Here is a 27,985-nt window from a genome sequence, read left to right as displayed (position 1 = left end):
GTCTTATTCAGAAATCGATTTTCTTAAAAACATTGAGTTTTCAAAGGATATTTTGACTATTTCTCAAGTTCAAAATTCGATTTTCCAAGTTATATCTTCAATTTCAAAGTTGGAATTCAGGGAAATCAAGTTTCCAAAGTTACTTGAAATTCCTCAGAAATCCATTTTCTTAAAACACTTGAATTCTTCAAAAATCGATTTTCATTTTCCTCAGAAATAATATTCTCTCAACAAGGCTCACGATTTTCCAAATGATATCTTTTCCAAGAATTTTCCAATTATTTCAAATCTCAGAAGCAAACATCATGTTTTCAAATCTGCATTTTCATAATTTCATAGCACATGCCTAATTCTTTGTGCATTTAGGAAATAGAACACGATTTAGACAAGTTGAGCAAAGCAAAGCACACTTTTGATCCTTGGTTCAATTACCTCTGGTAAAGGCGCCAGGAACGGTTGAACCTCGTACCGCCAGGCGAGTCTCATTCTACGGAATTATCCCGCATTTTAAAACGGAGGCGAGTTATTTTCAAAATCTTTTTCAAAGGTCAGTTTGACTTACAAAAGTAAAATTTTGCGATGATAACATTCACCACATAGTTGCTAACACCACCCATGAAAGCTCTGGAATGAGAGAGAGGGAGAGAAAGTTAACAAACACATTACTTTACCAACATTGGCATCATAATAAAAGTGATCAAGTTCATGATCTTAAATGCTTCCAATATTTCAGTGTTTCTATCAACTGCAGAAATATTGGAGGTTAATGAACTGGGTTCCATTTGAGGTGCGATCGAATCATTAAACTAATCTACTTTTTTTAGTGTAATTTACAAAAAGCGACCTAACTTATCAGTTATTCATGAAAAAACTCTTAAGAATTCATATATTATATTCAATTGCTTGATTCATTTCATTTTCTACTCTTAAGGGCATTTCTAGTCATTTTGTTTAGGTAAACAAAGATCAGCTGAATGATCTTAGGACCTAGCTTTTTTAAGCATAAATGGATCAGCAGCTGAAATATCTAAAAAGTCAGGTGGCTTTTTGTAAATAGCTGATGAGTTAGGCACTCTTTATAAATTACCGTTTTTTTAATACTTAACAAAAAGCTGCACAACTTGTCATGTACAAAAACACGCCCAACTTTTCCCTTAATACCCTCAACTGCCTTTTTTTTTTCTTAATACAATTCAAACACCCCATGGGAAGTACAAAGAGTTCTTTTTCTGGGTGATTTATTGATAACATGACTCATCCTATATATTCTTGTGCTATAGAAACATGAGATCGTCTTAGTCATTTTTTCTGACTGAAAAATAGAAATTTCATTATTTTTAAGGCCAACTCTATCCTTGAGACAATTAGGGTTAAATGTAAGAACCAAAAAGTTGGGCTTATTTTTGTAAATAGATCAGTGGGCAAATTTTAGTAATTTACTACTAATATTTCTCATGAATGGCAACATAAACTGAAAGAAGAAATGCAGTTGGACACTTTAATTTGCTTTTCTAATGAGCATTTATTTCTTTTTTAATACAAAAGAGCAAATGTTCTCTCTCTCTCTCTCTCTCTCTCTATATATATATATATATATATATATGGTTAATTTAACATTAAACTAGTTGTATTTGATGATAGATGAATTCAACTATATTAAAATAATTAAAATACCCTTAAAAGCGGCATTTTTAAAAATGCATAGATGTTTTTCAGGTCAAAAAGGCAACTTTGGTAGATTTATAAAGTTACTTTTTTGAAAAAGTTGTTGGACTTTTTATTTTTCTTCCATTTCAAAAGACTTAAGACCAAAAAAGTAACCATCAATTTTAAAAAATGACATTATTTAAAGCTATGGTACCTGGACAAACGCTATTTTTTCCTCCGTACCTGTGTCGTGACACACGTTGTCACTTTGACACACCATTTTACCGTCTATACATACAAGTTTGTACTCAATTTATAATTTAGAATTATATTTTCAGTATATAATATATATTTTAGATATAACATATATATTTAGATTATATTCAGTTTATTTTGTATTTATGTGATATTTAATATATATATATATATATATATATATATATAATCATGTCCCTGTACTCACATTTTTTGAAATTGTCCGTACCCATACTTAGGTGACGTAGCTTTTAAGGATATTTTAGTCATTTGAATATAGCTAAATTCATCTAATGTTAACCTATTTATTTATTTAATATATTTATTCAATACTCAATGTGATCCTAACCTGAAATCCAATGTAATCAGAACCATGTTTAAGTTTTTTTCAGAAAATATTTTCCAGATATGATTTTCCATATATCTAAATCTCTCTCAAAAGTAGGAGTGTTTCTCCAAATATTTTGAAAATAAAATAGAGTTTCATTTCCTTTTTAGTTTACAAAATTTCATTGAAAAAGGCGAGTATTAAAGGGATTTTGCTAATTGTGATTAGAATTTTTTTTTTGAGGAAAATCACCTTCTCAGTTTGCCCAGTCCTCTGTTTCCAACCACAAGACAACTCAATGGGATGTCATTGATGGCTTCACATATTTTCTCACGAGCATCCCCCCCCCCTCCCCCCTAATAATTCTTCAGAATGATCACAATCTGTTGACATGAAATTCAAGAGATGATTCTATTTTCTACATGAAATATTTCAGATTTAAGTAATACTGAAATTAGACAAACGCATGAAACTTGACCAAATCCATGAACTACAAAACTGTCATTAATCTTACTACTGGGAAATTGGCAAGTTCATGAACTTGGTCATGTTTCAGCGGATTCCAAAAGCAACACAAACATAGAGAAGATGGTGTTACCTCTTTCTGCTTTGCAACACAGTTGAGCAAATCCAGGGTTTCAATGTCAGGCTTGATTCCATATTTGTTAGTAACATGTTGGTCGGAGATCTCACTTAGAGGTATGAAAGTTGTACCATCACAAACCCCAACCAGTATGGTGAGGACTATAACAACTAGTGGCATAGCTAGGATTCATGTGAGGGGGGGGGGGGCAAACAGGAGTGTAGGAAAAAAAGCTGGTTTGATAGTTGGGGGTGGTTTGGGGGCAGCGCCCCCGAAAAAAAAATTTGAGATAAAATAAAAATGGCTACAATTATTAATAAAAAACTATTTCATATGGACAAATCAAACTATTTGCTGCAGTCAGGGCTGGGCTGGGCTAAAAAAATGAATAAAAATCTATTTCATATGGAATCAGGTCTGGGCTAGGACTGGGCTTTTACAAAAAAATAAAAAATAAATTAACTATTTCGGGGGGCAGGACTGGGCTACAGCCCAGTCCTGTCCCCCCTAGCTCCGCCTATGATAACAACAGTGAAGAAGAAAAATGATGATGACGACGACGACTGTAATAAATTTTTTTTTTTAAGGCAAACTGGGGTTAGGCAGACCCTTACCAGTTATACAACTATACCATTGGGTTTTGAACCTGCAAACTTTTGTTTCTAACAATGCACAGGTAAAGGCAATGTTGTTAGAATCCATTTCTGAAACGATTTTCAAAAGTGCATCAGCCGATTCAAGCTTCAATCTCGAGTTGAATTGGTCAATTTAACTTTTTCACATTTAGAAAGTTTTTAAAAACCAAAAAAATAAAATGGCCGATTCAACCTCAATTAAGATCAAATCAGGGTTGAATCAAGCAATTTTTTGGTACGGTCCAATTCAGCCCTGAAGTGAATCGATTTTGTGCCGATCCAACCTGAATTGGCCATTTCAAGCGGATTCGACTCGATTCTGACAACATCACTTTGAACAAACAAATGATCTCTGGCCAGACCCAAGGGATTTGGCGTAGTGAGATGGGGCCTAGTACGGGCAGTCTAGTTCAAATCCCATGGGCATCACTCCCTTAGTAAGCCAAAGCTTGGTGACTCCCTTGGTTTGAGGGGTAAGCCCTCAGAGTGAGCAGGCTGAGGCAACGCAGCTAGGTCTTTGGGCGTTGAATGGTTTCTCCGAGTAAAAAAAACAAATGATCACTGGCCTTTTTTTTCTATTGGGATGGCTAGATTAAAGGAAAAGAAAGGGAGCATGGGTTGTTGATAGTCAGAGAAAGGAAAGGGGTGTGGTTGGTGGGGATGGAAGAATGATCCTAGGGATACAAATGGGTCAGATCTAGGATGAAGGTTTTGAAAATTTTGATTCTAAATTTGACTAGATCCAACTCACCCATGTATTTAACTATTTCAGATCCAACCCATTGGTATTCCCTAAATGACCCACCAAATTTTCATCAGAAATTAGCAATAAGGTTCTGCCTGAAAGATTGCAGCTGGGATAGGAGTTGAAGATTTGGGTTGATTTGGTCAAACTATCATGGTGCACATTGTTTGGGAGAATGATGTTGAGAAAGTAGTTTATGGAAATGATAAAGGAAATCTTTATTTTGTAACTTTACTCTCAAAACTAGATTTGGTAAATATAGTTCATGTCCTCCGTCTTTGGTTCATGTCCTCCATCCCAGTCTAAATGGGGCGAGGTGGAGCGGGGCTCTGTTTTCCTCCAGTCTACTGACATACCTATTCTATCTTCTCCGTCTGCTTGAGAACGGGGAGTCGGATCAAGTCATTTGACAAATTACCATGGTTGTCATCTGATGATCCTGGCTGTTGAATTGTGCTATCAGGATTTATACCACATGGCTTGTCACTTGCCCCGCCCAAAACGCTCAACGACGTTCATGCTGTTAGTATTGAAATTCAAAATAAAAAAATAAAAGAATTAAAAAAAGGGAAAGACTCTCTCTCCAACCCCTCTGCAACCTTCCCCATTTCTCCCCAACCCCATTTTCCTCCGGCCTTGTTTCTTTTTTTTTTGGTGTTTTTGCAGGAAAGATGTTGATTTCTTCGTGTTCAAGCAATGGTTTTGAAACTTGCAACGTGAGATGGGCATCTTAACGAGAAGTGGCATCAGCTGGGGTGTATCAAGAATCTACAGACAGACAGGATTTTCTGAGAAAATCCAATGTTTGACATGATTTGTTATATGATTCAGAATTACATCTCAGAGATATCGTTTGCAACAGCCAACTGTAAAGAAAAGTAAAAACAGAGTAATGGACAAGAAAACAATCAAAAATATGCAGACTTCTATGCTTGCTAGATATTTATACAAGTGTTAATAACAGAAAAAGGTACAGAATAATTAAATGAACGGTTGTCATGGAGCTTCCAGCAGGTTCCATTAACAACTTCTGTTAGAGCTTTGAAACTGCGTAACTGTGTAACTGAAGCCAGGTTAACTTTCTTTCATATCTATATTGTTTAAATATTGATCATCAGCTTACTTCTATTGTTTACTTTAACATGCCTCCCTCAATCTGGAGCATGCAGCAAATGCTCAGTTTGGACTTGAGAAATAAAAATGGTTCTTTAGCAAGTGGTTTGGTAAATAAATCAGCTAACTACAACTGAGAATGAACATACTGAGTAGAAACAACCCCTTTTTTAATAAGATCTCGCACTAGGTGACAGTCAATCTCAACATGCTTGGTGCGTTCATGTAGAATAGGATTAGCTGAAATATGAAGGGCTGATTTGTTGTCACACAAAAGTAAAGCTGAAGAAGTGGAAATCTGTAAATTTGAAAGCAAAGCTTTGAGCCAAACAAGTTCACATGCAGTATTTGCTAGAGCGCGATATTCAGCTTCAGCAGAAGAACGTGAAACTATACTTTGCTTTTTAGTTTTCCAGGAAATTAATGCACCTCCTAAAAAAATACAGTAGCCTGTAAATGAGCGTCGAGTATCTTTACAAGCAGCCTAATCAGCATCACTATAGGCTGTTAGTTGAACGCCTTTAACTGCTGGAAATAAAATACCTTGCCCAGGACTTTGTTTGAGATAACGAAGAAGACACAGAGCTACATTGCAATGCACCAATGAAGGACGTTGCATAAATCTGCTCAAATTATGCACTGCAAACATGATGTCTAGACGAGTAATTGTGAGATAAATCAGTCGTCGATAAACACTTGCATCATGCATAGGTTCACCATCATTTATCGACAGGCTAAGTCTTTGTTCTATAGGAATTTCAGACGGCTTGGCATTCAGCAACCCAACTTTGTCTAAGATATCACAAGTATACTTTCGTTGAGATAGAAAAATTCCATGTTTAGACCTGGCTATTTCTATCCCAAGAAAATATTTAAGTGGCCCCAAATCCTTCATTTTGAATTTACTATGCAAATACTGTTTAAAGATATGAATTTGCTGGTCATCATTTCCAGCGATGATTAAATCGTCAACATAAACTAGAACAACGATAAACAGAGTGGTCTTTTTTAATGTAAACAATGAATAATCACTTTTAGATTGTTGAAAACCATATGCTACCATTGTTGTTGAGAACTTAGCAAACCAATTCCAAGGTGCCTGCTTAAGACCATAAAGAAATTTACGAAGCTTACATACACGAGTTTCATCTTTGTCACCATATCCAGGAGACAAATGCATGTAGATATCTTCATCTAGATCACCATTTAAGAAAGCATTATATACATCCATTTGATAAAGAAACCAATTTTGCTTAGCAGCAGCAACAAAAAGACAACGCACTGTGACAAGTTTAGCAACTGGTGCATAAGTGTCATGATAATCAACTCCTTAAACCTGGGCAAATTCTTTTGCAACCAAACACGCTTTAAGGTGCTCAATTTTACCATTAGACTTGTACTTGATGCGATAAACCCATCGATAACCAATAGGTGTCACATTTGATGGAGGATGGACAAGTGTCCAGGTCTCATTTGTCTCCAAGGCTGCAATTTCAGCTTGCATCGCTTGAATCCAGTTAGGATCCTGTGAAGCTTCATGAAAGGAGGTAGGTTCTGTCTGTTGAGATATATTTAGAAGAAAAGCTTTATGTGTAGGAGAAAACTTTGAGAATGATAGATATTGTCCTAAAGGATATCTTGTTGTATGACCTCCTCCAAGTGATGTTGAAACTGGTGATTTATGTGCAGTACTTCCATAGTAATTTTTTTAACAAGATTGAAGGTTTAGGCTTCCGAAGCGATCTTCCGAGTTGGTCAATTGGTTGTATAATAGGAACAATGGCTGTTTCAAGATTCAAGGTTTTATCAGACAACTCAGAAGTGGATTGATCATTGGTTAAGGAATTTTGTTCTGTATTCAACTGGAAACTAGTTTGATTGGAATCTGGTTGTGAATTTGAAACAGATTGTTCACATACATGTTTTGAAGGACATGGAACCTGAATTTGACACTCTTCAATCCAATGGTCAGATTCTTCTCTAGAATGATCATCAATAGGTAAAGGAAAAACACATGATGAAGCAGTATTATGATTAGTATTTTTAAAAGGAAAAATACATTCATTGAAAACAACATCACGACTAGAATAGATCTTTTTGGTTTCAATATTATAAACTTTATAGGCCTTTTGTTCAAAAGAATAGCCTAGGAAGACACATTTGTGGGCTCTTGAATCAAATTTTGAACTTAAAGTTAAATTGGTAGCATAACAAAGACAACCAAAGACTTTTAGATGAGAGTAATTTGGTTTCTTATGAAAAAGCTTTTCATAAGGAGTTATTCCTTGTAATAATTCTGTAGGTGTTCGATTGATTAGATAAGTAGCAGTTGATATACACTCATCCCAAAATTTCAATGGAATTTCATATTGAAATCTTAATGATCGTGCTACATTAATAATGTGACGATGCTTCCTTTCCACCACACCATTTTTTTGTGGTGTGTAGAAGCAACTATGTTCATGCACGATGCCTTTTTGAGTGAGGAAAAATTTCAGTTCATTTGTAAAAAATTATGTGCCATTATCCGTTCTTATTTTTTTAACACTAGTATTATACTGATTTTTTACCATTATTATAAAAGTTTTAAGTAAGTAACAAGTTTCACTTTTGTGTTTCATTAAGTCCAAATAGCCTTAGTAAAATCATCAACTAAAGTAAGAAAGTAATGTGCTCTTGAATTTGAAGCTTGTGAATAAGGACCCCACACATCACAATATAAAAGTTCAAAGGCAAATTCTGTCTTGTTATTACTTGAAGGAAAAGACAATCGCGACTGTTTTGACATTCTGCAGACATCACAAAACTGATTTATCATCTTAATGTTTGATTCATATGTAGAAAACAACTTCCCTATTATTGAAGAAGGAGGTCCAAGACGTAAATGCCAAATTTCAGAATGGTTCATGATGGTTTTCTCAGGAACAGATTGATTCATAGTGGTATTCATGACAACAGACTTGTTTACAACAAAGGTATTTGGATTTTCAGTTCTGAAAATGTAGAGTCCACCTTTTAAATCACCTGCTCCAATCATCATCTTGGAGTTCGGGTCTTGCAACAAGCAACCAGAAGAGAAAAAAAGAATATTACAATAACTTTGATTTGTTAATTGACTTATAGAGATGAGATTGTATTTGAAATCAGAAACATAATAGACATTTTGAAGAGTCATTGAAGAAGAAAGAGTGACTTCTCCAATATGTGTAGCATTAACAACTTTGTTATTTGGTAAACGAATTGGAAAGACAGAGTTTAACTAAACAATTTTAGACATGAAATTCAATGAGGAGCACATATGGTGACTAGCACCATTATCAATTATCCAGAGATTAGGTTGAAGTATTGTCATACCAGCAAAATTTGCTTGTGAAAAGGAAGAGGATGAACAAAGTGACCTGTCTTTGAGAAGCTCTTTGAGTTGAGAATATTCCTCAGCAATGAAGGAGAGAACAGAATCTTTGATGGAGTCTTTAGATTGCATAGCAGTAGAGACGTTTTGAGAACCTGGATGCTCACCATTACCTTCAATAGAGTTAACACTACTGATTGATTTTTCAATTTTTGTTTTTGCAGCATTCTTGAAGTTTGGTGGATAGCCGTTTAGTTTAAAACAACGTTCACGGGAATGTCCAGTAATACGACAATAAGAACAATAATATTGTTGTTTTCTTGAGTTCTTGCCTTTGAAATTTTGAGTTTCTGTATTAACTGCAGCCAGACTTACATGCTCAACTACAGAAGAACAAGAGAGTAAACTTTGCTGACAGAAGGCAAGGGATCATAAAGAAATATTTGGCCTCTAATTGTATCATAAGACTCATTAAGACCCATCAAGAACTGCATCATACAATCTTCTTGTTGATTCTTTGCAACCTTTTTTAGTACACCACACAAACATGTCGGTAGAACATCATAAGAAGATAGTTCATCCCAGTATGCTTTCATCTTAGTATAATAAGCAACCACAGGCATGGTTCCTTGAGTAAGTCTGCAGATGGCTGTTTTGATTTGATATTTTCTTGGTGCTAAGCTATGTGAGTATCTTTCTTTTAAGTCTAACCAGACTTTTCTAGCTGTAGTTGCGTAGATTACACTATCTCTGATTTCTTTAACCAATGAGTTTATGACCCATGATAATACCATAGTGTTACATCGTAACCAGAAAATATAATCCATAGAAGTACTTTCAGGTAGAGGAAGAGTACCATCTACAAATGAAAATTTATTTTTGGCTACAAGAGCCATTGCCATCTAGTGACTCCAAGTCACATAATTTTCTTATGTCAAGAGATGAGAAACAAGAACAGTACTTGAGTTATCACTATGATGTAGAAAATATGGATTAATGAATCCATAATTCAACTCAGTAAATGCTTCTGAAGAAACTTGTGTTTGAGAGTTGGCCATGATGAAGAAACTCAGGATCAATACCAACGCTCTGATACCATGTGAAGAAAAGTAAAAATAAAGCAATGGACATGAAAACAACGAAAAATATGCAGACTTCTCTATCTATTTCTCTTATGCTTGCTAGATATTTATATAAGTGTTACTAACAGAAAAAGGTACAAAAAAATTAAATGAACGGCTGTCATAGAGCTTCCAGCAGGTTCCATTAACAACTTCTGTTAGAGCTTTGAAACTGCGTAACTGTGTAACTGAAGCCAGGCTGTTAACTTTCTTTTTGATCTATACTGTTTAAATATTGACCATCAACTTACTTCTATTGTTTACTTTAACACCAACAAAAGTTGGCTGGCCTGGATTAAAGCCGTAAGGAACAACAGGAGAAGAGCATCTTTTCAAAGCTCTTCGACGATGCAGTTATTTTAGAGATTGATTCTCTAAGAAAGGCCCTTGCACAATCACCTGCAAAATGTTACTGAGGATAGGGGTTTGTCTGTTTTTTTGTCCCTCTGCAATGTAAATTATTGTAACTAATTACCATCAATGAAAGGAAGGGAGCCATATCCCTCAGTTGAATTTTATATATATATATATATATATATACATATATATATATATATATCTGTGTGTGTGTGACATTTAACTTCATGTTTCAGTGACTTTCTGATGTGCTTGGATGATGTTGAAAGAATAGATTACCATGATGGATGCAAAGTACACTAATTTACTAGATCGTCTTCTTTTCTTCCAAATGGTAAATCTTCATTACCCCCTCATGGATTTTCACGTACAATCCTGAATAAGCACCTCCCTCAAGCTTGCAAGTTTTCCAACCACTGCTTGAACACGAAGGAATCAACAACTTTTTTGAAAAAATGCCCAAAACAGGAATCAACAACTTGCAGAGGGAATGCGGTTGGAGAGAGAGAGAAGTCAATGGACTTTCCCCTTTTTTAAACTTTTTTTTTAATTTTGAAAGTAACAACATAGACGCCGTTTAGCGTTTTGGGCGGGGCAAGTGACAAGCCACGTGTTATGATCCTGGCAGATTCAACAGCCAGGATCATCAGATAAGAACCATGATCATTTGTCAAATGACCTGATCTGGCTCCTGAAAACAGTGAAAAAGAGAGAATGACTAGTGCATCCCGTCCTAAACAAGGGAGCGATAGAGGAGAAACTGTGGCTACCCATCAAAGATGATACCATTGTCACCAACACGAGAGAGAGAGAGAGAGGGAGAGAGAGAAACTGTAGTTACCCATCAAAGATCATACTACTATCACCAACACGAGAGAGAGAGAGAGACAACAACAACAACAACACCTTCATCCCAAACAATTGGGGTCGGCGATATGAACCAAAAAGAAAATCATTTTGGGTCCTTCACATGAATCCTTCTCCTCCAATCATATCTATCCAATGTCATGTCCTCGGTGAGGTTCAAAGCATTCATATCCTTTCTTATCATCTCCATCCAAGTCTTCTTAGGCCTACCCCGACCTCTTTTAGCTAATATATTTTTCCATTTCTCCATCCTTCTAACGGAGTATCATTAGGCCTTCGCCGAATATGCCCAAACCATCGTAAATGATTCTCACTCATCTTATTTTCAATGGATGCAACACCTACCTTCTTACGTATTTTCTCGTTCTGAATCTTATCTTTTAGTGTCTTTCCACACATCCATCGAAGCATACGCATCTCAGTTACACTCATTTTTTGAAAATGATCTCTCTTGGTAGCCCAACATTCCGTACCATATAGTAAAGTGGGTCTAATTGTCGGCCTATAAAACTTTCCCTTCAATTGCAATGGCATTCTACAATTGCACAACACTCCAGTTGCACTTTTCCATTTCATCCACCCAACCTTAATCCTATGATTTACATCTCCATCAATTTCTCCATTCTTTTGAATGATAGATCCCAAATATTTGAAACAGTCATCCACCGCTATTTCTTGCTCACCAAGCTTCACTACACTCTCATCACTACTTCGTTGCTTACTAAACCGATATTCCATATATTTTGTCTTACTCTTACTCAACGTAAAACCTCTTGCTTCCAAAGTCTGTCTCCATAATTCTAACTTAGCATTAACCCCAGCTCTAGACTCATCAATCAAAACAATATCATCAGCAAACATACACCACGGCACATTTTCTTGAATTGATCTCGTAAGTTCATCTATCACTATAGCAAAAAGGAAAGGGCTTAATGCATATCCTTGATGTAACCCAACCGTTATAGGAAAATTGTTTGTCACTCCTCCACAAGTGTGGACATTGGTTACTACTCCTTCGTACATATCTTTAATTATACTAATGTACTTGAGCGAGATACCTTTCTTCATCATTGTCCACCAGAGAACATCCCTAGGTACTCTATCGTATGCCTTCTCCAAATCAATAAAAACCATATGCAAATCTTTGTTCCCCTCTCTATATCTCTCAATAAGTTATCTAAGAAGATGTATAGCTTCCATAGTTGATCTTCTAGGCATAAAACCAAATTGATTCTCCGATATCATGGCAACCTTCCTCAACCTATACTCAATCACCCTTTCCCAAAGTTTCATAGTATGACTCATGAGTTTTATACCACGATAGTTTGTGTAATCTTGTATATCACCCTTATTCTTAGGCACAAAAGTACTCTTCCTTCACTCATTAGGCATCTTATTTGTCCGCCAAATCTTATTAATTGCCAACCATACTAAACCTTTCTCACTCAAGCATTTCCAAGCCTCGATAGGTATACCATCCGAGCCAACTGTCTTTCTGGATTGCATTTTCTTCAAAGCCTCTGCAATTTCTTTCTTTTGAATCTTGCGCATGAAGTCACAATTCATCTCATGAAAAGGAATGGAGAAGTCTCCAAGATCCTGGGCATGCCAAAGATCATCACCAACAAGAGAGAGAGAGAGAGAGAGAGAGAGCAATTACCCATCAAATATCATCACCAACAAGATATATAGAGAAAGGAATTACGTGAGCCGGTGGCCTCCCAGAGTTGGGTCTCTCCTTCTTCGTAATAGACGGTGGATGTGGGCGGGACGTTGACGAGGATGAGGTGATCGTTGTTCCTCGCCAGATTCTCCACAGCCCACTTCACTGCCAGCTTGTTGAACGGCGAGAAATCCATAGCTACCCCAACCCTCTGACCCTCGTGATCACCCATTCTCTCTCTCTCTCTCAAAACATCTAATTATAGAGATGAGATGAACAAAGAAAATGGGTGCAAGCAATGAATCTATTCTATCCAGATTCCAGCCATCTTGCTTTTTTTATATATTTCTCGCCTTTCCCCTGCATCATTATTGAACCATGGTCAGACATTGTGTAAAATGCCTTTTGAACCCTCCTTCCTTGATATATTGGACAATAAGGGTGACACAAATAGGAATGTCAATGAGTCGGGTTTGACTCGGACCCAACCCGTACCAAATCCTATAAGGTATAAGGTTTGGTAATAAATAAGAAGATCTGATTAAAATCTGGGTCAAACACAAAGGGTTCGAGTAATATATGGAATCAGATATGCTTTCTGGAATTTCATATCAGACCCGAGCTTGACCCAAGTTTTGAATAAGAAATGTAAAAAAGATAAAAAATATTATTTTTAACGGGTGTGGTCCATGTTTGGTTCATGTAATCCTTCTAGGATCCGGGTATGACTCCTCTTATGGTAGGTTTAATTGGATATGAGTTCAAACCCAATACCAACATCTCAAATCAAATTTGGGTTTGATCTTACCTGGATCCAAACCAAACCTGGCGGTTGACACCCCTAGATTTAAGACATCATTATGTGCAGATGGAGTTGATATTTGATGCTATTGAAGGCATCAACGGGTAGGGTTTGGTTAAGACCCAGGTGGAACTAGACCCAGACATGATTGAGATACCAGTACTAGGTCCGAAACTAGGTCCAATTGGACTTATCATAAGAGAAACCATACCTGAATTCTATAAGGATTACATGAACCAGAACTGGACCATACCCGATAAAATAATATTTGTTATCCTTTTTACATTGAAAATTTGTGGATCTTAGTCGAAACTCGGGTCAGCCCCGAGTATGATATCAAATTTCACAAACAATGCCTAGTTCCATATATTAATTGAACCCTTCTCGGATTGTAATCAGACCTTATTTATCACCAAACCCTAACCCCATAGAGTTTGGTAAGGGTCGGGTCTAGGTCTAGGTCAAACCTGACCTATTGACACCCTTATATGGTGTTATTGAGCTAATTAAAAAACATAGGTTTAAGCTTTATCGACTCAATCTGACCACATAGACATGTTCTGTGGTTTGTTTGCTAAGAATCAAACGTTGAATCATGTTATTGCTTTCTAAAAGTATGATTTCTTGAGTCATGAAAATTTAGTGTATTATGAGTCATTGATTTTTAAAGCTCTTAAGAAATCTGCTTACATGTCAAAATCATATAAATTTAGTGGATTATGAGTCGTTGATTTCTAAAGCTCTTAAAAAATCTGCTTACATGTCAAAATGGTCTCATTCAAATCTTATTTTCTACAAGACAAGCTTTGTAGATTACATCTATCAGGTCTGATATAAAAAAATTATATCTAAAGTATGAAAAGAAAGTGATTTGCATTCAATAGTTTTGTGCCTTCAATACCACCAAATATTAATCAGTGCATATGTATGCACATATCACTTTTTCTTGAAATTCACAAGAAGCCCGTGTAATTCTTATTATTTTATAAAAACACCCTTTTTGTTATTTTTCTTTAAAAACCACCACTATAGTTTGGACACCCTGGAACAGAACAGGTAACACCCAAAAGGTGATACCTTGGCCTTGGACCTAGTGGTCTGTGTCCGCAGTGTAAAACTTCACCAATACTTTCTTTTTGTCCAGCCACGATAAGTTTTTTTTTTTTTAAAGGCAAGCTGGGGTTAGGCAGACCTCACTAGTTACTATTCAATGTACCACTAGGTTTTGAACCTGCAATGTCCCACCACAAGGAGACATGCACTGACAACTCCTACCAACCATGCCGAGCGCCCATTGGTCCAGCAAAAGTAGTTTTCTCATTTGACTTTTGCGTTGCATCAAAGGAATCGCACCCTGGGTATTAAACTCTTGACCTCCTTCAACTTGAAAGCCTTAAGTTGACCCACCTAGCCCGCTGTGCTGAGCCTTTTTGGGCTTGTGAAGACCCTTGTTGAGATAATACCTTTTAAATGTAAAAACTGCAAAATAATGGCAGCCAAATGAAATTCAAAATCTTCATCCCACATTTTTATTGGCAAAACATCAACAAATAAATATATTAAAATAGTGATATATATATATATATATATATATATATATATATATATATATATATATATATATATATATATATATATATATATATATATATATATATATATATAATCGCATATTTTTCATTCAAATAGCCATCAAAACATAAATATCATGAGAAAAAACATTATAGTTACGTTTTATTGAAAATATAACCATATCTTTAAAATCGTTACTTTGAAACTTAAAATGGTGACCTAAAATATCATGTTCTTTTCACAATATTTGCAAAATATGGCCAATATTTGTCACCACATATGGTGAACTCGTGACCGAAAAGATAAAGCAAAGTCTACACCAGATATGAAAAATAGAATCTTCCCATGTTTCAAACGTGATAAAATTTCACATTTTTGTACGATTTTCACATCTATAGATATAAAAAATTTCTCTACTCGTAGTTGCATTTGAAAAATGAAATAATTATATCCTAAATTGAGGAAACAGAATATTCTTATTCACTTTCCAATGAGAAAAAAAAAACATAAGAAAGTTTTTCATACTTTTATGTGATTTCACCATCATACATATGGGAAATATCCTCATCTGAGGAGATATTGTGCTGGCTTTCTTTTTTTCATACCCATACATATCATGCCTTTTTATATACTCGAAACTTTTTTAACAAAAAAAATTACCACTTATTCAGCTTTTCTATGAAAATTCATCACTTTCAGGTGGTGTCCTCTCTCTGTTGTCATCATGTGTCAGAAAGGCAACAGACCCCATCACTTGACATAGAATGGGTTTCATCCTACATTCAATCTTAGTCATCCAATCAGGATTGGTTAACATTCCCGCTGCGGATGTGAACTCATCTTAACCATCTAGATGCATCAGCTTGACGGTCAGGATCAACATAGGATATTTGGTATCCTATGCCAAAGGATGGGATACTTTTTTACCTTATGTGTGTCACTAATTGTCTCCACTCTGCTTGTTAAGTAGTAGGGATGTAGTGTTTGGCCATATGTCACAATGAGTACGGTCCTTTTTCAGTTGTTGGCTAATAACAATTTTTTATATGTTTATTATATAAAATTATATTTAATATTAAAATATTAAAACCAACTCCATTCGTGTCAAGGTGTCCATCTCATGACATCCATGACAAGCATTATGAATGGCGTGTCACTGTGACATAGGTTTGGCCCAACTAAAAAAATGGATAAGAACCAGACCTGAAAAGGAATCCCAACAAATATCTGGGTCGGATTCTGGCCCAGCACATGAGTTGGATGCAGGGCCCTGCTCATACTTTTCTGTGGAGCTCAGAAAAACGTTAAAAGTATATGCCTGTAGTGCTTTATCTTGTCTGGTTCCACCCAGTAAGAATCATATGAAAACCAAGTACATTTGTTTCTGAAAGTGATTGGATCCATTTAGTGGGTCTACCACAGATCAGATCCACTGGTAGCCTCATAAAATAGGCCATGTGACTCAATTCATTATGATCATCATCAGGCTACCCCAATTCCCATCCTCATGAGCTCAAACTTTTTTTGTCTGAACTAGTAAGGCTCTGTTTGGGAGCCGGCGAGGGAGACCCGAGTGGAGATGGGTCGGCGGAGATGGGAACGGAGTTGGGAAAACCTTGAGCCCGCATTGCTCAAGCACTTTGGTTCGTCCCCCTACACCAATTATGGGGTGGAGATGAAAAAATTATGTCAAATAGGCTCAGTCCAAGAATATCAGTACCAATTCAAAGATTTATGCACACTAGTAGGCGATTGGAATGATAATGCACTCCAAAAGTGCATTTATACTAAAGAGCTTCCTGGCCCTGTACAGTCAAATCACTTGAAATGAGAAAACCTCACTAGATGTTTTTTGCTAGGCAAAGGAAAAAAACCTCCATCTCCGACTGCATATTGACAGGCCTCCAGTTGGTAGTATTCAGTATCGAACAGCAAAAGAAAAGTAAAAGATGCAGTCCCAAGCAGCAGGCTGCAGCAATCAATCTGAAGATCAGAAAAAGGAAAACCATCGCAAAACTTCCTCAGAGAAACAATTGGATCAAAAGGAGAAACCACAAAACAAATCAAAACACAAAATTCCCTTCAAAGCCCAATCCAATTCAAGTAGAAATACAAGAAATTTACAGTGAGACCCATCCAACAGTGTCTCAGAAACTGAAGCAGATCAGTGTAATGTACTTGACGCAACCCATGCAAACCCAGGCCTCTTAGCAGCATCTGAACTTGCCCCTCCGCATCGTTCCACTTCACTGCGTGGGATGATCAAAAGCTATAACTGATGGCTGGAAGTTGCTGGATACTTTCACCGGCCTTCTTGCAGATCTTCTGAGAACATCGCTGTTCGCAGGGTGTTGTCATTGTCGATGCCGCTGAGTCCTGAGAAAGGCCCAGAAGAGAACATGGAGGAGGTTGCATCAGATTCATATGTGGTTGATGATTGCGGGATGTTGGGTTTGCTGGAAGTGGTCATTAAGGAATCCTGGTATTCTGTAACACGCTGGACCATTTTCAGGGATTGAACCACTTCCCCCATTGTGGGCCGCTGGTTCGCCTCAGGAGCAACACACGCAGCTGCAATTGTGCAGACACGCACAAAATCTTCTTTCGGAAACTTGTGTGCAAGCTTTGGGTCAGCAAGCTCTTCCAGGCGATCCTTATTTCGAAGAACAGGACGAGCCTGCAAGCAACAAAGGTTTCAAATATGACCAAATAAGATAAAAAACTGAAGAACTAGCACCATCCTTCCAATTGGGGAATAAGGGAAACAACATGAAGCATGAAGAAACTTATATTTTCTTTCTTCATGCAAAATAATTGCAAGGAATAGAGAAGACAAGCCTCAGGAGGCACTTCATTAGACCTAAATTAGAGTTCTAAAAGACCAAAACTGTCAAAGAGTCCAAAATAAAACAAATAAAGAAGAAAAAGAGCCGGATCTGCATTCTGGAACAAGAAGTTTGACAAAGGTTGGCCGCAATGTAATAGAGAAAAAGAAATGTCCACAAAAACTGAAGATTACACCATTGCAGAATAGTGATGCATTTGTGTGTCAGCAATTTTGTACTACAGACATGGATAAGAGGCAGAAGATTGATCTCAATTCTTAACTTGGAAGAACACCAATCACTGGTCCAAATTAAAAGGAATTTAATGGGCAACCTTTCATTTCAAAAGTCACAATTGCACATTTAGACGCTACTACCATACTATCAAGATATGAAAAAAGTGATACCGACCCAAGTTACAAGGTTCTCCTGTCCTGAAGGTTGTGACATATCAACAGGCTTCCTTCCCGTCAACAACTCAAGGAGAACAACTCCATAGCTGTATACATCGCTCTTAACAAGTAAATGCCCAGTCATAGCATATTCTGGTGCTACATACCTGAAAGTTTGCAAAGTTTGCGTCACATATAACTCCATACAAAATCATCAAAGCATTAACTGACTCGAGCGCCACAGGACATCTCAATCACTTCAAAGCGGTGAGTTTTACCCAAATGTTCCCATTACACGAGTGGAAAGATAATTTCCCCATCCCTCGGGTGCCTGCTTTGCCAGACCAAAATCAGCAACTTTAGCATGGAAATTATTCTCAAGTAAAATATTGGATGCTTTGAAATCCCTATGTATCACACAAGGTTGGGAATCCTCATGGAGGTATGCAAGGCCTCTAGCAGCATCAAGTGCAATCTTCATTCTTGTGTCCCAATCCAAAGGACAATTTGCTCCTCGAGGGCCTAGCATTCAGAAAAACCAGATGCCACAAGAAAGTAATAGAATAATCAGTAGAGCAATCCAATTGTTATGATGCTAGATTTAAATGCAAATACTGATCTCAACAGCTACAAGCAATACCATGGAGCCAGGATTCCAAGCTTCCATTAGGAACAAGCTCATAACAGAGCAGATGTTGTGAAGAATCACGGCTGCTGTAGTAACCCACAAGCTTCACAAGGTTCCGATGATGTAGCCTGCTCAGCATCTCAACCTCAACCAAGAACTCCTTATCCCCCTGATGACCGCCACTAGATAGTTTCTTGATGGCAACAGCTGTACCATCACTTAAAACTCCTTTGAAGACCTGGCCAAAACCACCCTCTCCAAGCATATTTGATGGTTCAAAATTATTTGTTGCTTCTCTGAGATCCTCATATGCAAAAAATCTAGTACTAGTAGGGTGTGGAAGAGAACCATCATTTGAAACTGCATCTGCAGACCTTGCCTTCACTGTTCACAGATTATACATGAGAGTGAAACTCGGTATGAGGCAAAAGGATTGATTTGAGGTAGGTAAACCTTAACCACAGAAAGATACATACAACATCCCGAAAATGCTTAATAAATTCTAAAAGAACTTTAAACCCACTTAGATCAACTGTTCATGTATTTTGTTCACTTCATAAGAGGAGGAAATATCACGTAATATGAAGCAAATGATATTTTACCTGAAGTACAAGGCACATATTCCATCTATCATGCTTAGAACAGCATGCTAAGTGTCAACCTCATGTTGCAAACTATTAACATTTATAGCAAAAAAGAGAAAAGATGGTGCAAATTTTTTTAAGGTTAAAATGAACATAATTTGAAGGTGATGAAATCGTAGTATTACCTGGACAGATTCTTTTTCTTTTTAACTTTTCTTTTTATAGTTTAACTGGGTATAGCCCTGTGAGATTTGAATGTGGATCCCTCAGATAAAAAAGTGGAACTCAATTGGTCCAGGCACCATATACGACCACCTTTTATAACTTCATACATTATGATTCATTTTGTTTCTTTTTTTTCTTCAAGAACAATTCAAGATTTGATTGCCAGAATTAAAATCCATGCATTCAATAAATTTATATCTCCAACTTTCTTTGAAGAGAAAATTTTTACATATTCATGTATTTGAAAACAGATCAAGCAACACCTCCAAGGTTGATTATCTAACCAAAAACCTAAATCATGCCTAGTTTACACAGTACATTAACAACAAAGTATTCTTGAAGTTCAAACATCAATTACTCACACCAACAGCATAACTTTCATGTCAGAACTATGGCTGTGCATGCAAATATTGTCTGAAACAGGAGAGCTTCAATACAAACCAGTAAGTCTTCAACCATAGATTAGTTAGCTAATATTTTGTCCAAAGATAAAAGCTTACAGTTAACCCCTTAAAGCGTGCCTTACAGGTAACAAACTCAGTCCCTACCACACGCTTATTTTTTATCAGTAGATGAATTTGATCTCTTCAAGCATACTCTTATCACCAAACACCAAGGAACATCATACACATTCATGAATCATTAGGCATAATAAACTATCCCAAGATGACAAAATGCACAGGAGTTCTAAGGATTAAATGAGTTAGACAACAACCAACCATGTGTCATTTTAAATGCTCTGTACAAAAATACATTTTTGTAGATTATATGTGGATTGTAAATGCTATAGCTGTCATGGTAAAATTGATAATGTACATATTATGACAAAATACAAAAAAGAAAAACAGAATCTCTATCGGAACATCTTTGTCATCATTGGCATCCAACTTGGCATCTTTCTTTTGCTCACATCCCCCTTCTCTTCCTCACAGATAAAAATGTTGAATATATGGAGCCATGGGAAACACGTGGTGACATGGCTTTCTGAGTAACTCCATGTTTCTTTTATCCATTCTTTTGATGAGGAGGATTCATAGCTTCCAATATATCCCAAAAGGCCCAATTTTCAGTGTCAGGTCATAAATGCCTAATTTCGGATATATGAGTATGACACATGAACTTTAAATAACAGTGACTCCTTCACAATTTCTATAACCTGCCTTGCATAAAGTTTTCAAGGCTAAGGTATCGAAAAGAAAGAAATGCAACACAAACTGCAACAACAAGAGCACATGATATAGAACTAGTTAAATTGTTCTCAAGTGCAAAAAAATCCAAAGATGTGAAAACATACCAGATTCCTTGAGTGGCTGATGCTTCTTCCCCTTATTGAGTGTGGAAGTGTAAATAACTAGCATGGATATGACAATAATGATCAGGATACCCAAACCTATGCCAATAATAAGAAACAAACTTTGGTGCTTGTTTCCATCTCCAGATAATATTTCATTGGAGGAAGAAGGGAAAGGTGGAACTGCAGGTGACATAACAGAGGCTGGAGCTGAAACATCTGATTCAGTAGAAAATACATTAGTAGAAAAGCATAGAATTCACATGTCCAGAAGGTACTCCACTTCTTAGATAATCATCAAATATATAATTGAATGAATTTGAGAAAATGAAAAGCAGGAAACGAAAACCAAAGGATGCCTGTAAACACAGCAATTTTGTAGAATACACCTACTGTTTTTGTACAGCATCAGGTACCAGCTTCAACTGAAACTAATGGGTCTAATGCCATGTATGATGGATAATTAGTTCCTAGAGACTCCATCCTAACTGGTGCCCAAATGGAGATGTTGTGCGATGGATGGAGAAGATGTAGGATCCACATATAGCATGTGTATGTGTTCATATGCCGGCCTTTTTTATAGGAATAGGATTCAACAAACATAAACATATTTTGTTTGTAATAAACAAGATTAAAATGATTTCATATTTCATATATTTCAAATTTTTATCAAAACATAAAGCCAAGATAAGGGCTTGCACAAGTCAGTTACAGTGGAAAAAAAGCATTAAACACAAACCTGCGATGAAGCTCCTAGCTTCAGGTGGTGATAATCTAAGGACAACTTCCTTGAGTTTATAGCAAAATAAATCTCAAGGACCTAGGAAAACAATCTTGACATAACAGAAAATTATAATTTTATGAACATTACTTGAAGAATTTAAGATATAAAGTTGCCGCAAAGAAGAAGAATATGTGCTTGGGAAAATAAGAGAAGATTATCTACAGCTTAAGTAGTGAAGAAACAACCACCTTTTACATGTCTTGGAAAAGAAAAGGAAAAAAAAAAGAGAGGAATTATCTGCAATACTGTTTGGTCCTAAACATGTATTTCTCAGAGACCAATCTATGTAGATAAACCATAACCGATCAGCACTTCAATTTTTCATTCAGTGTGAACAAGAGTAGTTAATGCAGTCATGACTGGTACATAATAACAGCACCATCCATCTTCAGAGTCTAGATAAGTTTGGGAGAGAGAGAGGGGAGAATCAATTTGATGACCCAATGTCAAATTTGCCAAAAGAACACAGGAATTGTCAACAAATATCCCAAAAAAATCAGCATCTGGATTCTGGACTCCCAGATACAAAATATGCAAGCAGGTAGAGAAACTAAAATGTTACCTGGAGAAGGGGCAGGTGGCTTAAACCAGGTTAAATTTAGAAGCTTGTAGTCACCAACTACAGAAGGATCAAGATGAATCTTATGCATCACAAGTGTGTAGTTCATCTTGTACACATCCCCCGCTGAGAAGCTAACACCCATCAATGGAGCAATATCCATTGTAATATTTATTCCAGATAAACCAACAACAGAAAAACTGATAATCTCTATCTGGGAAACTTGCAGACCAAGCTGAGAAGCTAATTCCTTCTGAAATTCAGCACTCCAATTAGAAGTAAAAGAGACATTTATCAACATCAGATCCATATTCAGTGGATATACACAGGAACAAACTTTAACGTCTCGCCGTTGTATCATGCCAGGTTTGCAACAAGCTGATCAGATGGAAAAGAAATAGATCATAAGTAAAAATTTAAAAATGGTATGACTACAGAACAATATTTAGCTGTTGCAAACTTAAGCAACAACATTTGAATGATAATTAAGAGTGCACAATGAGCCAAGTAGCCCGAGTTCATTTATTTATTAAATGAGCCAAGCTCGAGCTTGGTTATAGGTTCAATACAGTAAATGAGCTTCAGCACAAACATACTGTTTGAGCATGATAAAGTTCAATAAAGCTTGTTTGGGCTACAATTTTTTTTTTCAATGTGAACATTGACTCATATTCTCTACAACAACAACTACGCCTTCATCCCAAAACAATTGGGGTCGGCGATTAACTCATATACTCTCTGTTGCAAAAAAAAAAATCCTACCCACAATAGGGCGTTGGGTTCTTTTAAAGAGGTGGCTCGATTATTCCCCTTCTTTTGTAAAAAAACCTCAAAAGCTTTCAAATGATTTTTTTTTCTTTAATAAAACTGTTGCAGCTTGGGACAAACTTAAACATGGATCACATTAAATGACCCAAGCTTGAACAGCCCAGGCTTGGCTCAAGCTCGGATCCTGTGCAGCCCTGTTAATGTTACTCACTTAGTCCCTATCTAGAAGCCTAGGAAGCCAATGCACATGTTGGGTTTGATGATTAGCTGCTTTCTGATATAATATATCAAGTATTGCCAATACCAAAGTCATAATCTCATGCAACTCAAACTAATTTTAAGAATTAAGATAGCAATTATTCGCATCAAACAAATAACTTACCACTGATATGTGAAGGTGGTGGTGACATGCCAGAACCAGCACCACCATCAGCAGAAGGTGTCGGAACAATATCCTCTAAGGAAGATATCAGTTGACCATGTTTAGGTGCAGGTCGGGTTGATGGTTCTGGTAAATGTGAAGCAACAGGGGCATGTGCAGAGGCTCTTAAGAAACTAAACTGTGGACCTCGTGGTGGGCCTGATGGCACTAATTCCTGTGACAGGCTTCTATGGTGCATAAAATGCTTCTTGTGATGAAACGGCAGGACTGCCCCTTTGGGAGGATTTGCAGACAAAGGAAGATCAAAGCTACCAGGTGCAATTTCAGCAATGGCGTGCACTGCCCTATTATCAGAAGATTCAGAAGTGACATGGGTGGGCTTGACAAATGGAGCACTAACAGGGATCAACCAAATCACTTTGGATTTATAATGCAACAATTTGGCTTCTGTAACAACTGCCACACAAGTTAGAACAACCAAATATGTCAACCAGTATCTTGACATGCTCACTTCTCGTACACCCCGATGGTTATATTTCATCAACAAATATATCATTTTTTTCCATATGGATAACAATTCCTGCAAGCAATACAAAATCAAAACCATCATCAACATAACCCTCATAAAGACAGAAAAAAAAATGGTTTAAATGACAGCTAAAAATGAGAAGCATCATCCAAGGTGGCACCATAACCAATTCTAGAGTGATGAGTAGCTTCTAAATAGTTTATGTCGTAAACCATCCTAAACACTTCTAAAAAACATAGTTGCACATGTTTTTTGCTCGATCCTAACCAGTAGGTGCATTCATCATTGCTTATTCACTAGAGACCAATCCTTGGATTGAATCGATTTGATGAGAAACCTTGACTTTTATTTAACCAAGTTTTGGCGCAATATGAGCCACTGATTTTTATCACTCTAAATATGCATCTAAACACAAAAAAATGCACAATTTAATGCATGTTTTTCTACAAAGTAAGCTATATAGAATGCATATATGAGTTCAGATTAAGCAAACACCAGAAAGTTTGTCCCTTTGAAGCAATTTAGAACGGTTTAGGAGCTACTCATTACTCTATACCAAAAACAACAATATAAACTCTGCTCAGAAGCCATTTTAACTGACTGAGTGCACAATTTCGATAGCACACCCATATTATTAATCATTACCATTAACTACATCACAGTCTCTTAGACAGCCCACTAGTTCTTCTGCAGCAATGGTAGGGCTGAAAGTGAATTTTTCAATGCCTAGTATGCATATAATGCACAAGAAACCGTAATTAGTAGAGAATAAACATGAAGCAACCGTTAATGTAGTCATTGACCATCCTACTAATTAAGACAATAACTAAAGATTTCAACCACAAAATATCTACCAAAAGAAAATGGTTTGAATGATGGCTAAAAAAGAAAAACGTCATCCAAGGTGGCACTATAACCAATTTTATACAAACAAGAACAATATAACTCTGGTCAGAAACCATTTTAACTATGACTGAATGCACAAGTTCAATAGGACACTTATATTGTTAACCATAACAGATAACTACATCACATTCATTATAACAAAGTTTTATGTGTACCATTCAACTTAGACAGCATCACTAGTTCTTCTGCAACAATGGTAGAGCAGAAACCCGAATTTTCAATGGCCTAGTATGCATATAATGCATAATAAACTATATCTAATCCAATCGACCAGGTCTTTGTGCCGGGTGCAGTTTCTTAGGGTTATAAATCCGAGAAAAAAAACGTCTAATCCAATCGACAATCACTCTACTAAGACTTCGGAGCGATTTTAAATGGGCAACTAGTAGAGAATGAATATGAAGCAACCGTTAATGCCTTCGTTGACCATCCTACTAATTAAGACAGCAACTAAAGATCTCAACCACGTAACATGTGCCAAAAGAAAATGGCAACAGTCTCGATTTACAGGTTTGAATTAAAATGAATGTTTTTTTCTTAGAGAGAGAGAGAGAGAATGCTAACCAATGGTTTCCACACCAAACTAATAAACTCCAGCGGTAAAACTAAAAAGCTACATGAAAAGATAATGAAAAAATATACCAATAATTACAAAAACAAAGAAGGCAGAAACCCATTCGAAAAAATCATGATTTCGTACATAATCAAACAAGATCCCATTTTTAGAAATTCCCGGTTAGAAATAAAAACGAACGATTTTTGCAATTTAAAGAAGCTGTTTTTCGACGCAACCACTTATCCAGAAACCCACCATAAGTTGGGAAGCCACGTAGAACCCGACTATGCAATTTCCTAACTCATCCTACTTTTTCGGGATAAGCGATCGCATCCAAAGCCCAAAAAACACATTTGCAACGAAAATCACGAAAATTACCTCCCAACAGATCCCGACCTCAATCGCGCCATCTGACGCCCTAGGAAGCTCACGCGTCTCAGATCTAACGGTCACGATCGAACCCCGAACAGGATCGAACGGCCGGGGATTCGAGGGAGCGAAGATCGGAGGTGACGACGGATCTCCGTCGAGGACGCCATCCGGATTTTTCTGAGATTTAGAGATTTCGTGATTTAGGGAGTCCGCCGCCCGTCGGAAAACTGTTCCCGTTTTGAAGATTTTCCCTCCGTAGCTGAGAAAATTAACTGCGAATTTATAGCGTCCCCCGAAAGCGTCAGATAATATTTCCGATTTTTTCTTTTTCCAAGATTTTCTTTTCTCCTTCTCTTTGAGAGGGAGTTTCGCGGGGCAGAAGATCGCACTGCAGCAGCAGTGATGTCTGAACCTGTAATTAGTGAAATGACCAAAATGTATAAGATCCTTTGGTCAAGGACGGAAACGAGCTTCTGCTGGCAGCCGCAGGTTTGGGGATGTTACCGGGTCGGATGTATCTAACCTGACATTCGACACGAATCCGAATGCAATTAGCCAGATTCGGTAGCCAAATCTGGATCCTATTAAAAATCGGATTTGGGTTCGGTATTGAGTTTTCCAATGAAAATCTGAAACCCAAATCCGAATCTGATTAAAAATATAATCCGACTAGTGAAATGACCAAACTGTACAACATACTTTTGTCAAGGACAAAAATAAGCTTTTGGTGATAGCCGCCGGTATGGGGATGTCAATTGGTCGGATGTATCATGTATGTAACCTGACATCCGACCCGAGTCCGAACACCATTAGCCAAGATTCGGTAGCCAAATCTGGATCCGATTAAAAATAGGATTCGGGTTTGGTAATGAGTTTTGCATTGAAATTTTGAAACCCAAATCGGAATCTGATTAAAAATAGACGCTGACTAAAAAGAATCGGATCCAGATTAATTGTAAGTATTGGGTTTAAAGCTAATCGGATCCAGATTAGCTTTTATCTTTTTCCATCTGGCTCTGAGTCTGATTAGGTCAGTCACAATTCAGTCAGTTTCGGTAATGACTACATCCTACCTGAGTCTGACCCATCCCTACCCTCAGCGACAAAAGTTAAAAACGGCAAAATCTTATTTTTCAAAAACTTGTGAGAATTTAAAAAAAATTCATAAATTTCGCATTTTTTTGGCAAAATCTCAGCAATAAAAAAACTAAATTAAAAATATAAAAAATATTTTATATAAGAAAATATTAATAAAATTTATTTAAAAAAATACATAGTTTTTTCATGATAAATGTTGTTTAAAATGTAAACATCACGTTTAAATCGTGGTATTTATGTTTTTTTCATAAATTTTGCGATATTTTGAAATTCTCACGAGTAATTGCCATTTTAAACTTTCAAAAAATTTCTCGTGATATTATCGCAAGATTTTCATAAATCTCACGATATTTGTCACTATGCCTGGCCTGGTACTTTCAGCAATCCATACGGATTTGGATATGCATTGGTGGATCTCACACAGGATCCAGGTCAGGTTAGGTCAGTAGAGTCGATTAAGCTAGGTTGCATTTGAATGCCTCGGATCTTACCTGGCTTAGGGCTTGCTGATGTGGTGCAGGCCCCACTGCCAAGATCCGATTCAGCTAGGTCTCTGATCTTGAGGGTGGTTTCTAAATATCGAAAAAATGGGTAGGATTCAAGATGGAGATTTCGCAATTTTTGGTTGTTTCAGATTCAATGGAATCTAACTCTTTCAAGTATTTAGCAGTTTCAAATTCTAACTGTTTGCATCCATCACTACTCAAATCCCTTCATTTTAGGGATTTCAAATCATTTAAATAAAAGGATTGAAAGAAAAATACTTGAATCCTTGGTCTGGATCATAGTGACAAAAGTTTTAAACCGTAATTTCTCGTTTTTCAAAAATTCACCAGAAATTGAAAAGTTTTCATAAATCTCATGTTTTTTTGGCAAAATCTTGGCAATAAAAAAATAAATTAAAAAATATAAAATTTATTTTTTTATAAGAAAATATTAATAAAAATTATTTAAAAATAAAAATACATATTTTTTTCGTGATAAATGACCGTTTAAAACATAAATATCGTGTTTAAATCACGGTATTTATGTTTTTTCATAAATCT

The 27,985-nt window shown here is 36.5% G+C and overlaps 1 protein-coding gene and 1 pseudogene across 1 annotated transcript; both read right to left on the bottom strand.

Annotated features, from left to right (window-relative positions):
• Positions 1 to 548: 548 nt before the first annotated feature.
• LOC149820651 (universal stress protein PHOS32-like) lies at positions 549 to 12,898 on the bottom strand (annotated as a pseudogene).
• A 4,175-nt stretch (positions 12,899 to 17,073) lies between these two features.
• On the bottom strand, positions 17,074 to 26,212 carry LOC149820650 (receptor-like serine/threonine-protein kinase ALE2). Its single transcript, XM_089982546.1, has 8 exons — positions 25,848 to 26,212; positions 23,479 to 24,058; positions 22,332 to 22,706; positions 20,989 to 21,204; positions 18,898 to 19,269; positions 18,536 to 18,779; positions 18,277 to 18,424; positions 17,074 to 17,717 (listed from the first exon to the last, which is right to left on the bottom strand). Exons 2-8 carry the CDS (start codon positions 24,032 to 24,034, stop codon positions 17,343 to 17,345), a joined length of 2,286 nt encoding a protein of 761 aa, XP_089838672.1. The 5' UTR covers positions 24,035 to 24,058; positions 25,848 to 26,212; the 3' UTR covers positions 17,074 to 17,342.
• Positions 26,213 to 27,985: the final 1,773 nt, after the last annotated feature.

Source organism: Nuphar pumila, chromosome 12 (assembly GCF_984573655.1).
Source record: "Nuphar pumila chromosome 12, dmNupPumi1.hap1.1, whole genome shotgun sequence".
Lineage (NCBI taxonomy): Eukaryota > Viridiplantae > Streptophyta > Magnoliopsida > Nymphaeales > Nymphaeaceae > Nuphar > Nuphar pumila.
This window is presented reverse-complemented; position numbering and strand designations above follow the sequence as displayed.

Excerpts from the sequence above, each read along its gene's own strand:
- LOC149820650 (XM_089982546.1), bottom strand. The coding sequence starts at position 24,034 with ATGATATATTTGTTGATGAAATATAACCATCGGGGTGTACGAGAAGTG. Across the intron at positions 19,270-20,988 it reads TCAGCCACTCAAGGAATCTG|TGAAGGCAAGGTCTGCAGAT; the intron begins GTATGTTTTCAC and ends ATCTGTGAACAG. Across the intron at positions 17,718-18,276 it reads AGGAGAACCTTGTAACTTGG|GCTCGTCCTGTTCTTCGAAA; the intron begins GTCGGTATCACT and ends TGTTGCTTGCAG.